This window comes from Apostichopus japonicus, chromosome 15 (assembly GCF_037975245.1).
Source record: "Apostichopus japonicus isolate 1M-3 chromosome 15, ASM3797524v1, whole genome shotgun sequence".
Classification (NCBI taxonomy): domain Eukaryota; kingdom Metazoa; phylum Echinodermata; class Holothuroidea; order Aspidochirotida; family Stichopodidae; genus Apostichopus; species Apostichopus japonicus.
In genome coordinates this window covers 11,875,346-11,893,683 of record NC_092575.1, presented here as the reverse complement: position 1 = coordinate 11,893,683, position 18,338 = coordinate 11,875,346, and the positions used below count along the sequence as shown (strand labels likewise).

The window sequence follows — 18,338 nt, the reverse complement described above, 5'->3', positions numbered from 1 at the left end:
TTGACATTTTTGATTGATGAGACCTAAATTAGAGCATCAAACTATAAAAAATCAAACATTTTTTTCTTTGCCCATTTTCTACCCCCAAAATACTAGTTTTTTGACATTAATTGACCTTTGGTGACCTCGGATCACATGACCGTTAAGTTTGAAAATATTCCCCTATACCATTTGCAACTTGTCCAAAAATATCAACCATGTCACACCTTGGAACTGGGAGTTGTTGCATTAAATGTCTGAAAATTAACTTTGACCTCGTATAACTTCGCACACGAAGGTCACACGGGTGTCAACCAATTGACATTTTTGATCGGAAGGTACCTTTGATATCCAAATCTAGCATCAAAACCAAACATTTTCTTTTTTGCTCGTTTCCTCCCAAAATAAGCACATTTTTTCTAATGTGACCTTTGACCTTTTGACCTTGGTTTCAGATGAAGTTTAATCTCCTGATTCCAAAAAACAAAACGAAAAGTCTGTACAACCATCCTAACTCCGACCGAAAAACTTTGACCCCATATAACTTCGCACATAAAGGTCACACGGGGTCAACCCATTGACATTTATGATCAGAAGGTACCTTTGACATCTGAAAATAGCATCAAAACTGTAAAAATCCCCAAAAACACGTAAAGGTCACCAGAGGTCAAATTGAGGTCAAGGGTCACCCAGATGCGGGTCAACAATTGGATAGCATTGAAGCAACTCCCAACCCTAACGGACATTTCGTTCTCAAGTTATCGCAAAAAAACTAGTTTTTTATCATTAATTGACCTTTGGTGACCTCGGATCACATGACCGTTAAGTTTGAAAATGTTCCCCTAACCAGTTAACAACTTTTCCCAAAATATCAATCTTGTCGCACATTGGCACTGGGAGTTATTGCAGTTTTAATATGTTCGGTTTTTGGACCATAACTGACCTTTGGTGACCTTTGTGGGCACCAAAAACAATAGGGCACACCTTCTCCATATGGCGGATCTATAGTCCAAGTTTGGCCTCAATCCAACTTTCCCTTATTGAGATAGAGCGTACCCAAGAAAGTGTCACAGATGCACACACAGACACACACACACACACACACACGCATACTCACCTCCACAATAATATTGGGACCAGTAACTTGGTACGTTTTGCATCAACAATTGTGGGACCTGATTTGTGGGACCAGAATGTACACCTTATGTGTGGGACCTTAAAAACACACCTTTGTGGGACCAGTCCAAATTGTGGGACCAAAAAAACACACCTGAGAAACATCATTTGTGGGACCAGACCAAATTGTGGGACCAAAAAAACACACCTGAGAAACATCATTTGTGGGACCAGACCAAATTGTGGGACCAAAAAAACACACCTGAGAAACATCATTTGTGGGACCAGACCAAATTGTGGGACCAAAAAAACACACCTGAGAAACATCATTTGTGGGACCAGACCAAATTGTGGGACCAAAAAAACACACCTGAGAAACATCATTTGTGGGACCAGATAAAACATGTTTCAAACTAAATTTGTGGAATCACACCCAATATGTGGGACCACAAATCATGCTGTTCCAACATGTCTGGGACCAAAAGCAGACCTTTCAAATGGTTTGGGTACCAATCCCAAAATGCAGGATTAACTCCTTTGTGGGACGTACCATCTAATGAACACAAATACCGAGTCTCTGTCTCTAAGACAGAAATTAAAGGAGCTTTGGTAGTTGAAAGATAAATTATACATAAGTTTATGTACTGTTTCCCCCCCCCCCTCCCCGAAATCAGCAATATATTCATCCTGCGAATATTTTCCCCAAAAAACTGCCTCAGCAATAGCAATTTCCAACAGAAATTTCTTTAATCGGCAGAAAAAACGGTATATGAATTTTTCTTAAGTTGACGTCCCAGCTCAATAAGTTGGAGGAATACTGTACAGAAAATAAGGAACACATTTATCTCTCATAACTACCTATCCTCCTTTAGCCATTCAGATGTGTCAAGTTAAGGAACTGTAAATATGTTAGGAAAAGAACATTTTCAATTTTTCACAGTTGTCCTTATCTTTCAGTCTACACTGCATATAATTTGACAAATTGACCACAGTAATTCACTTTTCATTCAGTTTGAGTTTGAACTAATACCTTTTCATGCACAACATACTTGGCATCAAGGTATTCTAATTCGAAGTATTTCTCTGTTTAATTGATACATCAGAATAACTGCTGTTTGGCTAAAAGAACTTTTTAAGAAATAATGCTAAAGATTTTTTCTATTAGTAGTGCTCATTGCTCAACAAGGATAGCAGCTTTATATGTATTCATACTGGGCAGAATCAACAATGTTGTCAGTTTGCACTAACATTTACAGTAGGCTCAAATGAGCACAGAAAATGTGGGACCAACCAACTATATATATATATATATGTATGCATGTATATATATATATATATATGTATGCATGTATATATATATATATATATATATATATTTAAAGCAGGAGGCCCGGGTTCGAATCCCGGTGGAGGCTCGAAGTTTTTTCACTGTTCTGGATTTTCCTTCACATTACGTTTTCAACGGGGACACCCTAACCATGGACGCTGATTGTATGTCCAGAGGTTCGAAACAGGTAAGGAAGGTCGTAATTCCACTGTAGGCTATTGACACCTGTATCGAACAATACTAGTTCTGTTCGTGGTGACATATTTTTGCCTTACTCTAGAGATCAAACATGATGCTAACCAACTCGAAAATCATTTGTGATTCCTAAAGCTGGATATATATATATATATATATATATATATAAATATATATAAATATGTATAAATATGTATAAATATATATATATATATATATATATATATATATAGTTAAAATTATATATATAGTTAAAGATAATTCCTGGCCTAGCATATCCTGTTTTATAGCCCCACAGAAAACTTCGAGCCTCCACCGGGATTCGAACCCGGGCCTCCCGCTTTAAATATGTATATATATATATATATATATATATATATATATATATATATATATATATATATATATATATATATATTTATATATATACATATATATACATATATATATATATACATTTATATATATACATATATATATATATATATATATCAAGTTATATATATATCAAGTTATATATATATATATATATATATATACATTTATATATATACATATATATATATATATATATCAAGTTATATATATAGTTAAAGATAATTCCTGGCCTAGCATATCCTGTTTTATTGCCCCACAGAATTGTTTAAGAAATACTAAGGTTTTTTTTTTTTTGATTAGTAGCTAGTCCTCAATAAGGATGACAGCTTTTTATAGATTTCATACTGGGCAGAAGCAACTGTGTTGTCTGTTACCCCTTTCATTTACAGTATAGGCTTCAATGAGCACAGAAAATGTGGGACCAACCTGCTGTTGGTTAAAAGGATAAATCAAAGCTAACTTGCACTTCTTGTTTTATATACCCACCGAATTGTTTTACAAATAAAATCTGCTTAGTTGATATAGATTAGATTAGATTATATTATATTAGATTATATATATAAATATATAGGAATTATCTTTAACTATATATATAACTTTATATATATATATATATATATATATAACTTTATATATATATATATATATATATATATATATATATATATATATATATATATATATATATATATATATATATATATATATATATATATATATATATATATATATATATATATATAGTTAAAGATAATCATGGCTAACTTGCACTTCTTGTTTTATATCCCCACCGAACTTTTTAAGAATAATAATAATAAGTTTTTTTTTTCTATTAGTAGTCCTCAACAAGGATAGCAGCTTTACTTGTATTCATACTGGGCAGAAGCAACAATATAGTCAGTTTTCACTAAAATTTACCGTAGGCTCAAATGAGCACAGAAAATGTGGGACCAACCTGCCAATAACCTGCTGTAAAGGTCAAAGAATAACTCCTGGCCTTTCATATTTTATATTCCCACAAAATTGTTTTACAAAAAGCGGCTTAGCTTTACTCAATTAGAAGTCCTTAACAGGAGTGGGAGCTTGATATGTCCTACATAATGGGCAGAAAGCAACTATTATGTCTGTTCCCACTAACATTTACAGTAGGTCCTTATGAGCACAGAAAATGTGGGACCAACTTGTCAAATAACCTGCTGTATATATAGTTGAAGATATTTCCTGGGCTAGCACTTCCTCTTTAATATCCCGACTGAATTGTTTAAGAAATAAGGCTAAATTTCTTGTTATTAGTAGTCCTCAACAGGGATGACAGCTTGTTATGTATTTCATACTGGACAGAAGCAACTGTGTGCTCCTCCACCCCTCACTTTTATGCACTTTTTGGCTACTCAATTAGTAGTCCTTATCATGGGTGGCAGTTTTATATACTCGGCAGAACCAACAATGTCAGTTTCCACACACATATTACAGTACGATCTAATAAGCGCAGAAAATGTGGGACCAACCTGCCAACCTATTTAGTTCATTTAAGGATAATTCCTGGTCTTGTCTTCATGTTGAATATACCCTTTAAAAAAAAATTGCCAAAAAAAAGCTAAGTTTTTAATTTTAATTTTCAGGTTTACAGACTTGTTCAGGGCCAAGGCCTTCTCACACGACTTTACAACTTAACCCTGGTCATTGCTAACTTGTCACACCTACACACCAAAGTCTGTACAATTCAATCTATCTCTCCTGGGGCACCACAGTGCACCACAACCATGTGTCCCCCGGAGGACTTCCCTTAGGATGCAGCAACAACGGGCACAAACAACTATATTTACAAGTTACCTCGCAAGTCCCCATTTATACATCTGTGTGAAGAGAGGCAATGGAGATAAAGCGCCTTGCCCAAGGACACTACGTAATGATCTGGCCAGGGCTCGAACCTGTAATCCTTAGAACGCAAGTCCACTGCCCACTTGACCACAATGCCCTCCACAGGGGTTTAGGATATGCCCTTGATTTGAAGACAGAAATTTTGGTTCCCCCATGTGCCCCCCCCCCCCCCCCTTCGCTTTCATGTACTTTTTGGCTACTCAATTGGTAGACCTTATACAGGGTGGCAGCTTTATATACTGGGCAGAAGCAAGAATGTCAGTTTCCACACAAATTTACAGTACGATCTAATAAGCGCAGAAAATGTGGGACCAACCTGCCGACCTATTTAGTTCATTTAAGGATAATTCATGTTGAATATACCCTTTTAAAACAAATTGCCAAAAAAAAGAGCTAAGTTTTACTCAACTAGGAGTCCTAAACAGGGGTTTAGGATATGCCCTTGAACACAGAAAATTTGGTTCCCCATGTGCCCCCACCCCCAATTTCATGTACTTTTTGGCTATACTCAATTAGTAGCCCTAATTAAGGGTGGCAGCTTTATATACTAGGCAGAAGCAACAAATTTGTCTGTTTCCACTAAAATTAACAGTAGGCTCGAATGAGCACAGAAAATGTTGGACCAACCTGCATATAGTTAAAAGAATAATTCCTGGGCTTGCACTTACCCTTTTAAAAAAAATTGCAAAAAAGCTTAACATTTTGCTCAAGTAGTATTCCTTAACAAGGGTTTACAATATATGCCCTTGAGCACTGAAAATGTGTTTCCCTCATGCTTCTCCCCTTTCTCATGTACTTTAAGGCTACTGTATAACAGTTTAATAAGCACTATACAACAGTAAATTTATCCCAGACTTGTACGATACTGTAGGACTGGAAAACTCTTGAGATATTGACTGGAAACCATAGTTTTCAATAATAATATATAGCCAACATGCTTGTGTGATCTTTAAACTGTGAGACCAAACAGGCATGAACAATATAGGGCATGGTACAGTTTAGTGTACCCCATGCCACCCACCCCCCCCCCCCTCTAACTCTCTGGTGGAAGTAAACCGTGGCATTACACTGCATGCAAGGACTGCCAAAAACTTCAGAGGAAGTTTACCTTCATACTTTTTTCCATTCCACTAAAATAATTCAAAGGCATACTGTAAAACCTAGATAGTACAGGAAACAACATTGATGATCTGTTATTTTTGTAGTATGCTGGAAAAAAAATTCTACTGAAATTGATGTGAAGTGGCATTACATCTATAATTAACACACTTCTTGAATACTGAACATTATGTTATAGATTAGTATGGCAAGAGAGTGAAATCAGTGGAAATTCTTATATGAGAACATTTCTAGGTAAGTAATTTCTTTCTCAACTTGTGTACCAACAAGTGCGAAAGTGACTGGAGAAAATATATATCAGAATCAATAGTCTGCATGTATATATGCAGTCCATTTGCCAACTAATTATAATTAGTCAAGATTACTTAGCTACTACCTTCAATTGTTCTCCAACAGTCTTTATCCAAAGAGAGTTGAAACAGTTTTCAAATTAATCTAATGGCCTGCAAATTAGAAGCTTCTTCTAAACTGTTTACTGTTACTAATCTCAGACTCTATGATTCAGTTATTTTAGTTAATGAACACATGTACAGTATGCATACTCCACAGACACTGTAATGAAAAACTATTCAGAAAACATAGGAACTACAAAACCCTAAAAAAAAAACATGGGTAAATAAAATTAAGTTTATTGTTATATTTTACACTTCTCTACTCACCATACACATACTGTAATCTGTAAACTGTAAACTACAATCTCTCAGTGACTTTTGATTCTCCCACAGGACCGATTATCACTAAAGTCAAGAAAATGTGACCTTAAAGGTATGCAAACATAGAGAAACAATTACCAAGAAGGGCAGACAATTTGACCTTTGGGGTTCACATCGGCTTTTTTTCTGAAGAAGAGGATTCCAGTATATACAGTATATGCCTACTACTGTACATGCAATATCTAAGGCCCACTATATTTAGTTGTATCATGTATGCAGTATATGGTAAAAATGTCTTTATACAGGTAATTTTACACAATTAACTGCAGGCATACTGTGATATTCATGGTAAAGTATGGCAGTTGTATGAAGCATGTGACTGCATGTGTGCAACAGGTACAGTAAACACTGTATAGTGAAGTCTTTTTTTTTTTGATTCTCAAATTTGTCTTAATTTGTATCACAACAGCTTGCATTATATAGTCTATGTACACTTCAAAGGTTCTTATTTTTGGTTTTGCATATTAGAAACAGAAATGTGAACAGGTGTCTTAATCAAATCTTTTGACGTGAAATCACAATGAGGAGAAAGCTATAGTTAAAAATTCCTTGGTTTTTAAATTTCAATCGAAAATTCTTATTGATAGAAATAATAATATCAGTTTCATTCCAATTACTTAAGTTTGGGACATCAAGTTAGAAATGATGTGTGCTTGTACGGCATTCTCTTCCTTTCAAATAAGGGTTAACTTCCTTTATTCCAATCGAATAGTCTAATACAAGCTGTGACAACATGTGGGATGAAACTAAAGCAAAACATGGTGCTCTTCTATACCATATCCATGAGCAGCTTCTACTACCACTATTCACAACATTGACCATACTTCCAGTTTGAGAGAGCATTTACTGAATTTTCAGAACAGCCTCTGTTGACCTCAAGTGGCCATCAAAAAGCTTTCAAAACCTCATTTCATAAATTCCCCCCTCCCCCAAACACACATATAAGCCGCACAATTGAACCAAACTTCAGCTACTACATCATGGTGTGAATGAATAAATGAAAGCACTTTAATTGCTGCCAACTGAAAATTCTTGCCTCATAATTACAATTAGACATAATTTTGGCCTGTGCATTTAAATGAAATTTACAATACCTCTCTTAAGGAGGTATATTGAGTAGGAGGTACTACAAGACGATTCTAGCTCTTTGGAGTTAGCTTGAAGCGAGCAATACTGTACTTAACTTGAAATTTGGGAGTTGAATGGACTTAATTAAGTGCAATTTCATGTAATTAGCATATATAACTAAGGAATTTTGTCAGCCGCAACAAGTCTAAGGGCAGTTCTAAGCAAAACAGGACATGACTCCCAAAACTTCAAATAGGTTTAATCGTAACAAATTTGGTATCGAATTAAAGCTAAGAATCAAAATTTCCTTAATCTGCAAAAGGAACACTATTTTCATGTCATTTACATATTGAAATTTGCCTAATTTAAATTGCAACATTAATAAAAATAATGGTTGTCAAGTTTATACTAAATACATTTATATACATGATAAAAATGATAAACCTGAATTGATGCATGATGTTTGAACTCTAGAGATCCAAACCATGGGCTTAACATTTCTGTAACATATATATTTCATTACTGTTCAATGACCTACAGTAATTAGATTTTGGGAAAAAAAAGTCATGATGTAAGGGTAAATTTTGATGTTTTTTTAATTATTCCTTTGCAAGACAATAAAAATTTGCAATGAAGTTTGTTTCCAAACCTAGGACATCGATAACCATTAAATACAAGCACATTTTTAAGTTCATCTGACTTGCCATCATTAATAACTCATTAAAGTCTGTCGCGTACGCTGTAACAATTTTGCTACAGCGTGACGTTACAGCTGATATACACACAAACTTTTGCAATGTAGTGTCCTATTCCCAGACATAATTGAACCATCCCCCCCCCCCCCCCTCTGGAACCAACCACTTAAAATGAGGTTGCCTTTAAAGTGATTTAGCTTTCAAATGTGAGATATCAGCTCACCTTCTTAAATGACTAATGAGAAACAATAGAGACAGGGAAAATATAACACATATTAATTATAGTTGACACCCTTTTTGAAAGCTGGTGGCACCATTCCAACTTCTTCATTCAACTCAGATACTGTATATACCTACATTTCCGGATATGCTATGTGATATATGTTTATGGAACATAAATTGTCAAGTTATCTTTTAATCAAGTCATTTTTATGTTATATATATTCACATTATAAAATATTCGTAATTTTGTAATTGCCTGTTGTGTGTCACGCTGTAACGCTATGCTAATTTGAATTTTCATTTCATGATTAATGTATTTTTAACAAATTTCCACATCTAAGATCAAAGACTGATGGTAGTGACCATCAGAACGATCTACTGTAAGTACCTTCAAAGCACCATTGAAACATGACAGTGGGCCGCTATACATCGACTTTGCATTGACATTTCAATTGTCACGCTGTAACGGTCACGCTGTAACGTTACATTGAGTAAGATTTTATTGCATATTTAAATTAATTGCCAAACAATTTTCACAAATTAGGTGTCATATAAGACATTGCAGAAAGCAACAAAAGAGTTTCCAATATGGTAGCTGTTTAAAACCTTCACAGTTTTGGGTATACATGTTTGTGCAAAAACACTCGTCCATTTTACGTCACACTGTAACAAGGATGATTTATTAATCATATTTCATAAATACGAATACGATAGATGGATCAATGATTCATAGTTAATTTTTATACCTGTTTATCAAGAACTAGTTATTTTGTATTATTTTATTGCTGATAAATAAATAACTAAGTCTTTGTGAAAAAACCATATGAATATTGAAAAAGCCTTCTGATTGTCACACGGTAATGCTTTGAACTTGCCCCTAAGCAAAGACATGCCATTGAGTTTACTACAGGTACTGTAGTTGTTTGGTGGAATTATAATTGTTTTGCACTTTGACAAGAGTTGACGCTCGAAATGCTTTATCACCTCTGTACCCCACTAATAACAAATAAGAAGATACATTTTCATTTCTGTATATATATATATATATATATATATATATATATATATATATATATTGGGTGCATATCCAGGTGGGAGTGGCGTTTGGAGAGTCCCCCACCCCCCCCTCCCTTAAAAAAGGGGAAAAGAAAAAAGGAAGAAGCAAAATGGGAAAGGAAAACAAATGGGAAAGGAGGAAAAGAAAAGAATGGGGGAAGGGGAAAGAAAATAGGATAAAGAGGTCAATTATATGATTATATGATCATTAGGTAATTTAACATGCATGATGGTTGTATAGATTAACTACATGATCATCATGGTATCTAAGGGGAATATATAGCGGTGAGTCATATACGGATGGTGCTAATATCTGTACTAAACCATATAGCTTCTATTACAGGGAAACTGTGCAGGCCCCTGGACCCAAGACCACCATGTGCAAAGCAAGAGTTAACAAAACAGACAGTCTCCTGATGGTCTCCTCTTTAAAAGTCACTGAGAACCCTCCTTTACTAAAAGCTGTATTCACCACTGAAACTAAGGGTGTACAGTATATTTATGGATCTTATATTTGGGGTAGGAGTGCACTGCCTTTGACACCATTTTAGACTTTTGACATTCAAAAGAACTGAAACCTTTACAGCGTTTTGGAAGAGTTAAAAACAGTCGCGTACTAAGCTTGGACAGAGGGGAAATCTGCCCGGCTACCAAAGTCAAAGTCATGAGTGGCAACTTTTCCGTGCCCTATATATATACTGTATATATGCTGCTGAAGAAAGAACTTGGGGAGTTCTTGTTTTAATTCCAATCTGTTCGTTCATAGATCATTGAAATTGATTTCTGAAAGGGTTACATTTACATAGGACAAATGGATTCAGTAGTAAGTTGATCCCTGTCTCCCCCACCCAGGCCCCCCCCCCAAAAAAAAAGATGGGGACAGGGCCACTCATTGAGGTAACAAAAATCCAAACATGTTCTGTAGCAGATTATGAAGAGACATTGAAAGTTCCCCAGCATCTTACTCCATAATGATCAAAATTGCACTATGTCACATAAATGAGAAGCAAAATTCAACTTGAAGATTCTTTGAATGGACAACATTCGATATCATCATTTTCAATATGTCCTTTACTGTTATTCTGTGATACACATGTGTAATTTTTGGTGAATTTTCTCATGAAATTTTGATGATACAAGACAAAATATCCAGTATATGTGTGAATGGCTAACAATTGATTCTTATATTGACATATTTTTCCATCGAAACCCCTACTCTACTGAAATTCAAATCCGTTTGGTGTTCACATGAACAATGCAAGTAAGGTCATGACCATCGATATTTACCTAGTGGCCGTGAAATACCCCAATCAAGAAATTCATGAGCCTAGTCTTTGATCTCCTTTAATAATGCATGCTTTCATGATTTATTTTAAGCCGAAACGAGTCTACATCCATGACAAAATTGTTTTACAGCAAAACATATATGCAGTACATATATATATTTTTTGAAGTTGAAATTGCTGGTTATATTCTAACTCTAATACCAGTATCAAAGTTCAATATAGTTATAAGAACTGAATGGTTAATTTGGCATTACACTGATGAAAACAAAAAAAGCCTACATACCCACTTGTTTTGACACATTCCTTGAAAAATAACAGCTTCTAGCTTGCAGGTACATTGAGAGTAAAAGTACTGTAGTGTGGTACTTCTTAAGCCAGTAGTGTATACCAAAAGCTACAATGACAGGTACAGTAGGACTACTAAATAGTCCACTGAGGTTGGTCATGACATTTGCTTTCATTGAAATATGAAGTAAGAACATCCTGTACAGGCCTGGCAGAAGATCATTAAAACTAATGAGAGTTAATCAGCTGGCAAATAAACAAAACAAAAACTGTAAAAGTGAGAGATATAAAGTGAGATATAAAGTACTGTACCAAGTTACTGGTCCCAATATTATTGTGGAGGTAAGTACAGTATGTGTGTTTTCCCTAACCACTGACCATACCATTGAGGGCGCTATTCACAATAGCCCTTCATCAAAATTAGTGTGTTTTTAGAGTGTTTTATGTTTTTACCACACAAAAAGACACAATGAGAAAACATACAGAATTTTTGGCACCATGCATATTCATGAAGATGATCACTCAGAAGATGGAAAAATAGGGTTCTATAGGTTGTAAATTGTGGGACCAGGCAGTGGTCCCACAATTGCTATTGCTGTCCCACATTTCTAGCTGTGTTTTCAGTCACTGGTTCCACAATTAATGCAAAGGTGAGTACACGCACACACACACACACACACACACACACACACACACGCCAACCTGACTGCATAGGTTCCTTTTGCTAAAGCAAGGAACCAAAAACGTGATGAACTCCCGGGTGTTTGATTTTATACTTTATATAGGACGTTTATTTCTCACCAGACGACATCTGACTCAAGTTACTAGGACTATATGGTCTCTACGAATTTCTTGTCCCAGAAAGTGAATTAAGGAGTCAGTCGATCTCACACGTTGCTGATAATAACTCCTTCTGCCACGATTATTTTATACTATTGTATATGTAAATTAGTTCGGCTATTCACCCCTGTAAAGTAAAGAGGTAGAAGGGGAGGGAGCGGGGAGGGGGGGGGGGGCTAGGCTATAGTTGTTCATGCTTATCAGTTGAAGAACAAAATATAAAGTTCAATCGCAGATTGCTGGTTTTAGTAATGCCAGTGATGCTGCCAAATCGAATATTTCCTTTACGAAGCTAAATTGGAGAACTTACCGATTACCGTATAAATTGCTGTAATAGACAAAAGCAAAATAATGGCGAAGTATAAATTCCATCCCAAGGCTTGTTGGACAAAAAGAGCGCCAGCGAACATATTGACCTGTGGGAGAAAACATTATTTAGGAAAATATCAGAATGTAAGAAACGGTAATGTCGCTATACAGAGTTTTGGGTGTGGGTGGGGGATGGGGTGGGTTGAGGGATGGGGCGAGGTGGGGGATGGAAATGAAATTGATCAATACAGCAACACCTTGTGGTTACCAGGGACCTGAAGTATCATTGCGCTGAGGAAAAAGAGGACAGGGTATTAGACAGAGAAGAACTATAACATTGAGAACGGATGGATCTTAAGAAATAATTGAAAATAAGACAGATATTTCAGCATCTTTATCGAGGGGTGGGGGGAGGCAGACTTTTCCTTAAAACAGCAGAAGAAGACTGAAAAGCATGGTAACCATAAAACGTCGTGGCTACAAGTGGGAGGTACCGCATTGAAGCCTGAATAAGAACTATTGTAAATTTAAACGAATATGCACATGGCTGTTTTTTATGTTTTTCTTTCGCAAATGGAAATTTTGGTCAGCTGCGTGGATGACCTGTGATAACAACAAACTATAGAACTGCATTTGCCCGCAAATACGCAGTATTGTAGTGCGCGTGGAGTGCTTGCAGTAATGTTAGGAAGAACTTATCGGTTGTTCATGGTGTTATTTTTTGGGCGAATTACACACATCAGGGAGTATAGTCATGTAGGTACCTACAAAGTGAGGGCGCTTGTGAGCGCCGTTACAGGCTCATAATAATTTGGCTACGCAGCTAGCCTCTGCAAACTGAAAATGTACAGAGACTATATACAAATTTTAAGTGTCAACGTCCAGTCATGTAGGTATCGTTCACTTGTCCAGTAATGCCAATATTGTAGCGCGCACGCGCACTGCAATAACAAGTAGAGGCAATCCGTGGAGTGACAGCTCTCATTATTCCAGCATTTGGGGGTATATTTGGCCAAGTTTGACCTTTGATCACGCGAGCTTTGCAGTTTCATAAAAATCAATGCATTGAAAACTTTCGGGGCCTGATATCCTACAAGGGTTTGAAGGGTTTGCTCCATTTCGTCATTTTGGTATGTATGCCATTTGTGTTGGTTTATTTATTAACCAGGGAGCTGCTATTTACAAGCTCCCTGATGGATTAACCAGTCAACTATGAAGATATAAACCGTACTCCTGGCTAATAGCCGTCCTCAGTTGTAACAGTGAAACAAATTGCCGCTTTTGTATTTTCGACGGTAATTTTCGAATCGTTGCTCGGCCAGTCACTGCATTCGGTCTCAACAGAGCTAGCCGGTCTCGACATACCCCCTCCCCCATCCCACCCCATCCCCTGCAGTCCAGCGACGTAGCCACGAATTTGAAAGGGGGGGAGCACTTTTTGCGATTGATATGGATTTTCAAAGTTGTAGGCACGACTATCTGAGCGGAGCGCCACCATCGGTTGGAGCGGAGCGTACAAGAAAATTTTTGGTTTTACAAACCCCCCAGATGGCCGGAAACGGCCCTTCACGAGTGTTCATTCTGGTTCCCTGGCCTCTTGCTAACTTGAGACACCTCATTCAATATCACTTTTAAACCCCCAAAACAAATGAGTTAAAATAGTACGTAATTCAATACTACATAATGTATTTTAAATTAGCAAGGTACATGTACAGAGTAGTCTTACGTTTCAACTTCTGATACTTATAGATACAAAGATAGGCCTGAAATGTCTTTGATACAAATATAGCCAGTAATTGTCTTTGATACAACTGTAGCTATTAAATGTCTAATTCAATACTACATAATGTATTTAAAATTAGCAAGGTACACGTACAGAGTAGTCTTACGTTTCAACTTCTGATACTTATAGATACAAAGATAGGCCTGAAATGTCTTTGATATAACTATAGCCAGTAATTGTCTTTGATACAACTGTAGCTATTAAATGTTTAAGTTAGCCTAATAAGAGAAGGCGAGAGGTATCCGACGATTGCAATCTGATGCAAATTTCTCAACTGTTTTCTCAACTGAAATATTATCTGCATAAACGGGTTCTTAAAGCAGCATTTTGCGTCCTTTTCTATGATTTTTCTCAACCTCACTGACTCCACTATGCCATAACGACATACATAACTAGCTTATCTATTTAAATCTTACTTCATATGGTGGCATAAAAGTCGAAAAATTTGCAACTTTCAACTTTGTTTTTCTCCAAGATATTTACCGTTAGAACCCAATAAACCTCGCCCATAATATGAATATTTAAACACTACGAACGTCATTGACCAATACGTAATCCAACACCAAGCTTGATTTGTGTACAGTCTATATGGCAGTTGTACCAGGGAGTTCCATAATACATCTCCCTGGTTGTACCAACGCAAAGTCTTGAATCTATTTTAAGCAACGGCTCATAACTAAATCTGCATCTCTGGTTGGTTGAATTCAAACTAGTGGGTTTGGCGGAACTGTATGCGATCAATTTTAACTGTGGAATTTGTCGAGGACACTTTTCTCATTATCTGCAAATATCCTTAATTACTCGCAAATTAACGTTGTTTTACAGGGAAAAACTTGGCTAATATCTTAGTTTGCTGTCTTGTGATTGATATATGTAAAAAACTCGATGGATATGTCAAAAAAAGTAGAAAACGGCGACTAAACGCAAAATGCTGCCTTAAGTCAAAACCCATCTCTTGACCTTGCAAACATTATGACGTCATTGATAATTCAGCAGTTATTTGGTTTTCCTTCTTCCACAAAAAACCCCCTCCTCATTTCAAGTACCGTCGCGTTCGAATGCTGGTACATACACGTACAAATCATTTTGTTATATTTGAAGAAAAATGGAAATCAGTTTAAGTCAAAACCCATCTCTTGACCTTGCAAACATTGTGACGTCATTGATAATCCAGCTATTCACCACTACAGACAACAGGTCACCGTAAAATAAATTTACAATGTGTTTGCTATTTGCTTTCCTTCACTCCACAAAGAACCTCTACACTTGAAACGAATTCCCACAAGGAATGATTTTCGACAAGGGACTCAGAGAGAGTTCAAGGCATTGAAGAGTCGCCCCAAACCGCGTGCGGACATCTGAGAATGTTAACTTTCCGTTGTTTGCAAGTGAAGTTTTTCTCCTGTCGCTACAAAATGCAGACAGTAATGAAACGTGATACCTTGTTATCTTTGATCTAGACCTGAGATGTCCATCGCTGCTATGTACACTGTGTTGTGGGTATTGACCGCAGCTGTTTGTACTAAGGTCCACTAGTGTCTAATTACCGACGGTAGCAAGTTGTGTGTGCATTTTCTGGGATCGATGGTGGTGTGTAACACTTCTATTACACCTCATTCGAAACTAGTTCAGATTACCGGCATTAGACGTATCTTTTTGCGCGAGTCTTCACACCATTTAATTGATGAGTATATGATGACTGTATGAAGCTCCATACAGGACAATGAAGCAACTTGGTGTAACAGATCTTTCTGTGTTTTTTGGGGAGGATATACGTTCCATTATACCACAGAAGGGGAGAGGAGAGGGGAGAGGAGGGGGGAGGGAGGGCGTGTTGATGAACAGTGGTTTGCCATTAACCGGTAATTGTTTTCTTTATCCCGGGCTAGTTTATTTCAAGCAAAAGAGTTTTAGTAGTGGGCAAGTTCATTTCTGTTAGCTGACAGTTTTTTTTAATTTTTATCAAATTAGACAATGTCATTGGGAATGGGTATGTAAGCACAGGGGGGGGGGGGGGGAGAGACGGAAGGCAAAACACTTCTGAATCTAAGATTCCTACACTAAAATAGCCCACCGTTGTAAACGGACAGAGAAATGAAACTAACAGTGTAATATTCCTATGGGACCTTACGTATACAGTGTCCAGATAACTTGCACAATTGGATCAAGAAAAATTACCCCTCCCCCCCCCCCTGCAACCCATCCTCCTTCCTCCTACCATGAAGTTAAATGTTGCGTATATGTCGCATGACTCAGTAACAGTTTCTTTGTACATACTTGTTCCTGTTTCGAAACTATATAGCCTATAAACTCTGGTAATATTAAAATCGTTTTGCCCTTGGTAGGGGGAACATATACATATATATCTGATATAGGTAAAGCTCAGAGCTGAACATAAAAGAAAGACATGTTTTGACCTTTGACACATGTAGCTCGTTAATCACAATCACTCATGAGTATGCCGTTATCGAGACTTGTGTCACGTGATGCCCAATAGGCCAATACTATAACCCTCACGTCATTACGTTTTTATCATATAGGTTTATACTTGTAGGTTTTTGCGGGTTCAAAATTATAATATTTATAAATTTACTATACAGACATGCATTAATCTCAAATTTAGTGGGAACCAAATTTATAGCTCTCGTGCAAAGAAAAAAAATCTTCCAATGATGGTTAAGACCAAACCAAAATTTAAACATATTGACACAAATTGAAACAATATGAAACAAATTGAAACAAAATTGAAACATAAGCCTTAAGGTCTAACCAACTACTTTTTGCCCTCCCCTCACTCCCCACCTATCCCCTTCCACAAGCCACACCCCTTCCTTTGTCACCACTAGCCTTTAACACACACACAAATATATATAGATATAATGACTAAGAATGTATGTGGATAGTATTATGTGTATTTAACCAGTCTGTATATATATATATATATATATATATATATATATATATATATATATATATATATATATATATTACAAAGGACATACATGTCATGTTCGGTGCTGGTTTTCAAAGTCACGGCATTTTATAGTCCCGTTTACTACAGCTTTCATTGCTTTGCATATCGTAAACTACAATCGATTACTTTTGAGGCTAGTGATGGTTATTTTATGATGACAATATAACCGTTATCTGATCGACGGCACACCCGTTACTTACATTGTTATGAAACATAAATCAGTAGACGCTTGTTACACATGTGTACAGGTATGGTATATGGAGTCTACACGATAGGGCTTGACAGGAACACTTCTCAGAAGGTGTCTTATGGTGGAGTAGGCCCTATATATAGGCCTATATATACCTGTAAGCATCTTAAACACTTGTCCACGGAGTGCATACTACCGAGGGACACTACATGTAAAAAATGTCGTCATTAATGACGTAATGAAGACATCATACCCCTTGTATCGCTATTATCAGAACAATATAATCCTACGTATTCGAATGCATGCAATACGCGTGATACCTTTACAATCTCGGGGCTCATATAAGTGACATTTTTTTCTCAGGACTGTAAACCTGGGTTTAAATGTTTTTGTTGTTGTTTTTTCTGATAAAATTAACCAAACCAAAAAGTGCTAACTGCAAACTGCTCTCCATGAAAAGAAAACATTATCAAAGATATTTAATTTTTTTTTTATCGTATCTATACTTACTGATATCTTTGTCAGCACAGAGAGTATAAGAGCGAGAACGGCCAGATAGACTCTGATACGTTGTCCTCCATAGCGTTTTCTGAGATACTCGGGCATTGTATAGACCTATATACGAGGACAAACAAACATAGATTTGACTTCAATGTATCCTGAATAAATGAGATCAACATTGACCCAATGATGTAGATGCACAGTGTGGTAACATTACAGTGTCTCCGGTATAGTCGCAACCACCTGCGACTGTCACTGTGTTCTCATGGGATAACACGCTCGTCGACAGACCCGATCACGAGCGGGTTAGGAATGCTCTCTTGACCATGATGGTAAGCTCCCAAATAACATTAGCTCTCTAGGAGCTTATAGAGTCATTCTTTTACTCCTTAGAAGGCCCGCAGCCCAGAGTTCGATTTAG

The 18,338-nt window shown here is 36.6% G+C and overlaps 1 protein-coding gene across 1 annotated transcript in view; it reads right to left on the bottom strand.

The window, feature by feature from the left end:
* The window catches only part of LOC139981622 (sodium/glucose cotransporter 4-like), a 50,658-nt gene that overhangs the window by 19,591 nt on the left and 12,729 nt on the right, over positions 1–18,338 (bottom strand). Inside the window, exons 4-5 of the mRNA XM_071994149.1 lie at positions 17,927–18,031; positions 12,471–12,576 (exon numbers count right to left, since the gene is read on the bottom strand). Coding sequence (XP_071850250.1) covers positions 12,471–12,576; positions 17,927–18,031 — 211 coding nt within the window. The remainder of the gene's footprint in view (positions 1–12,470; positions 12,577–17,926; positions 18,032–18,338) is intronic.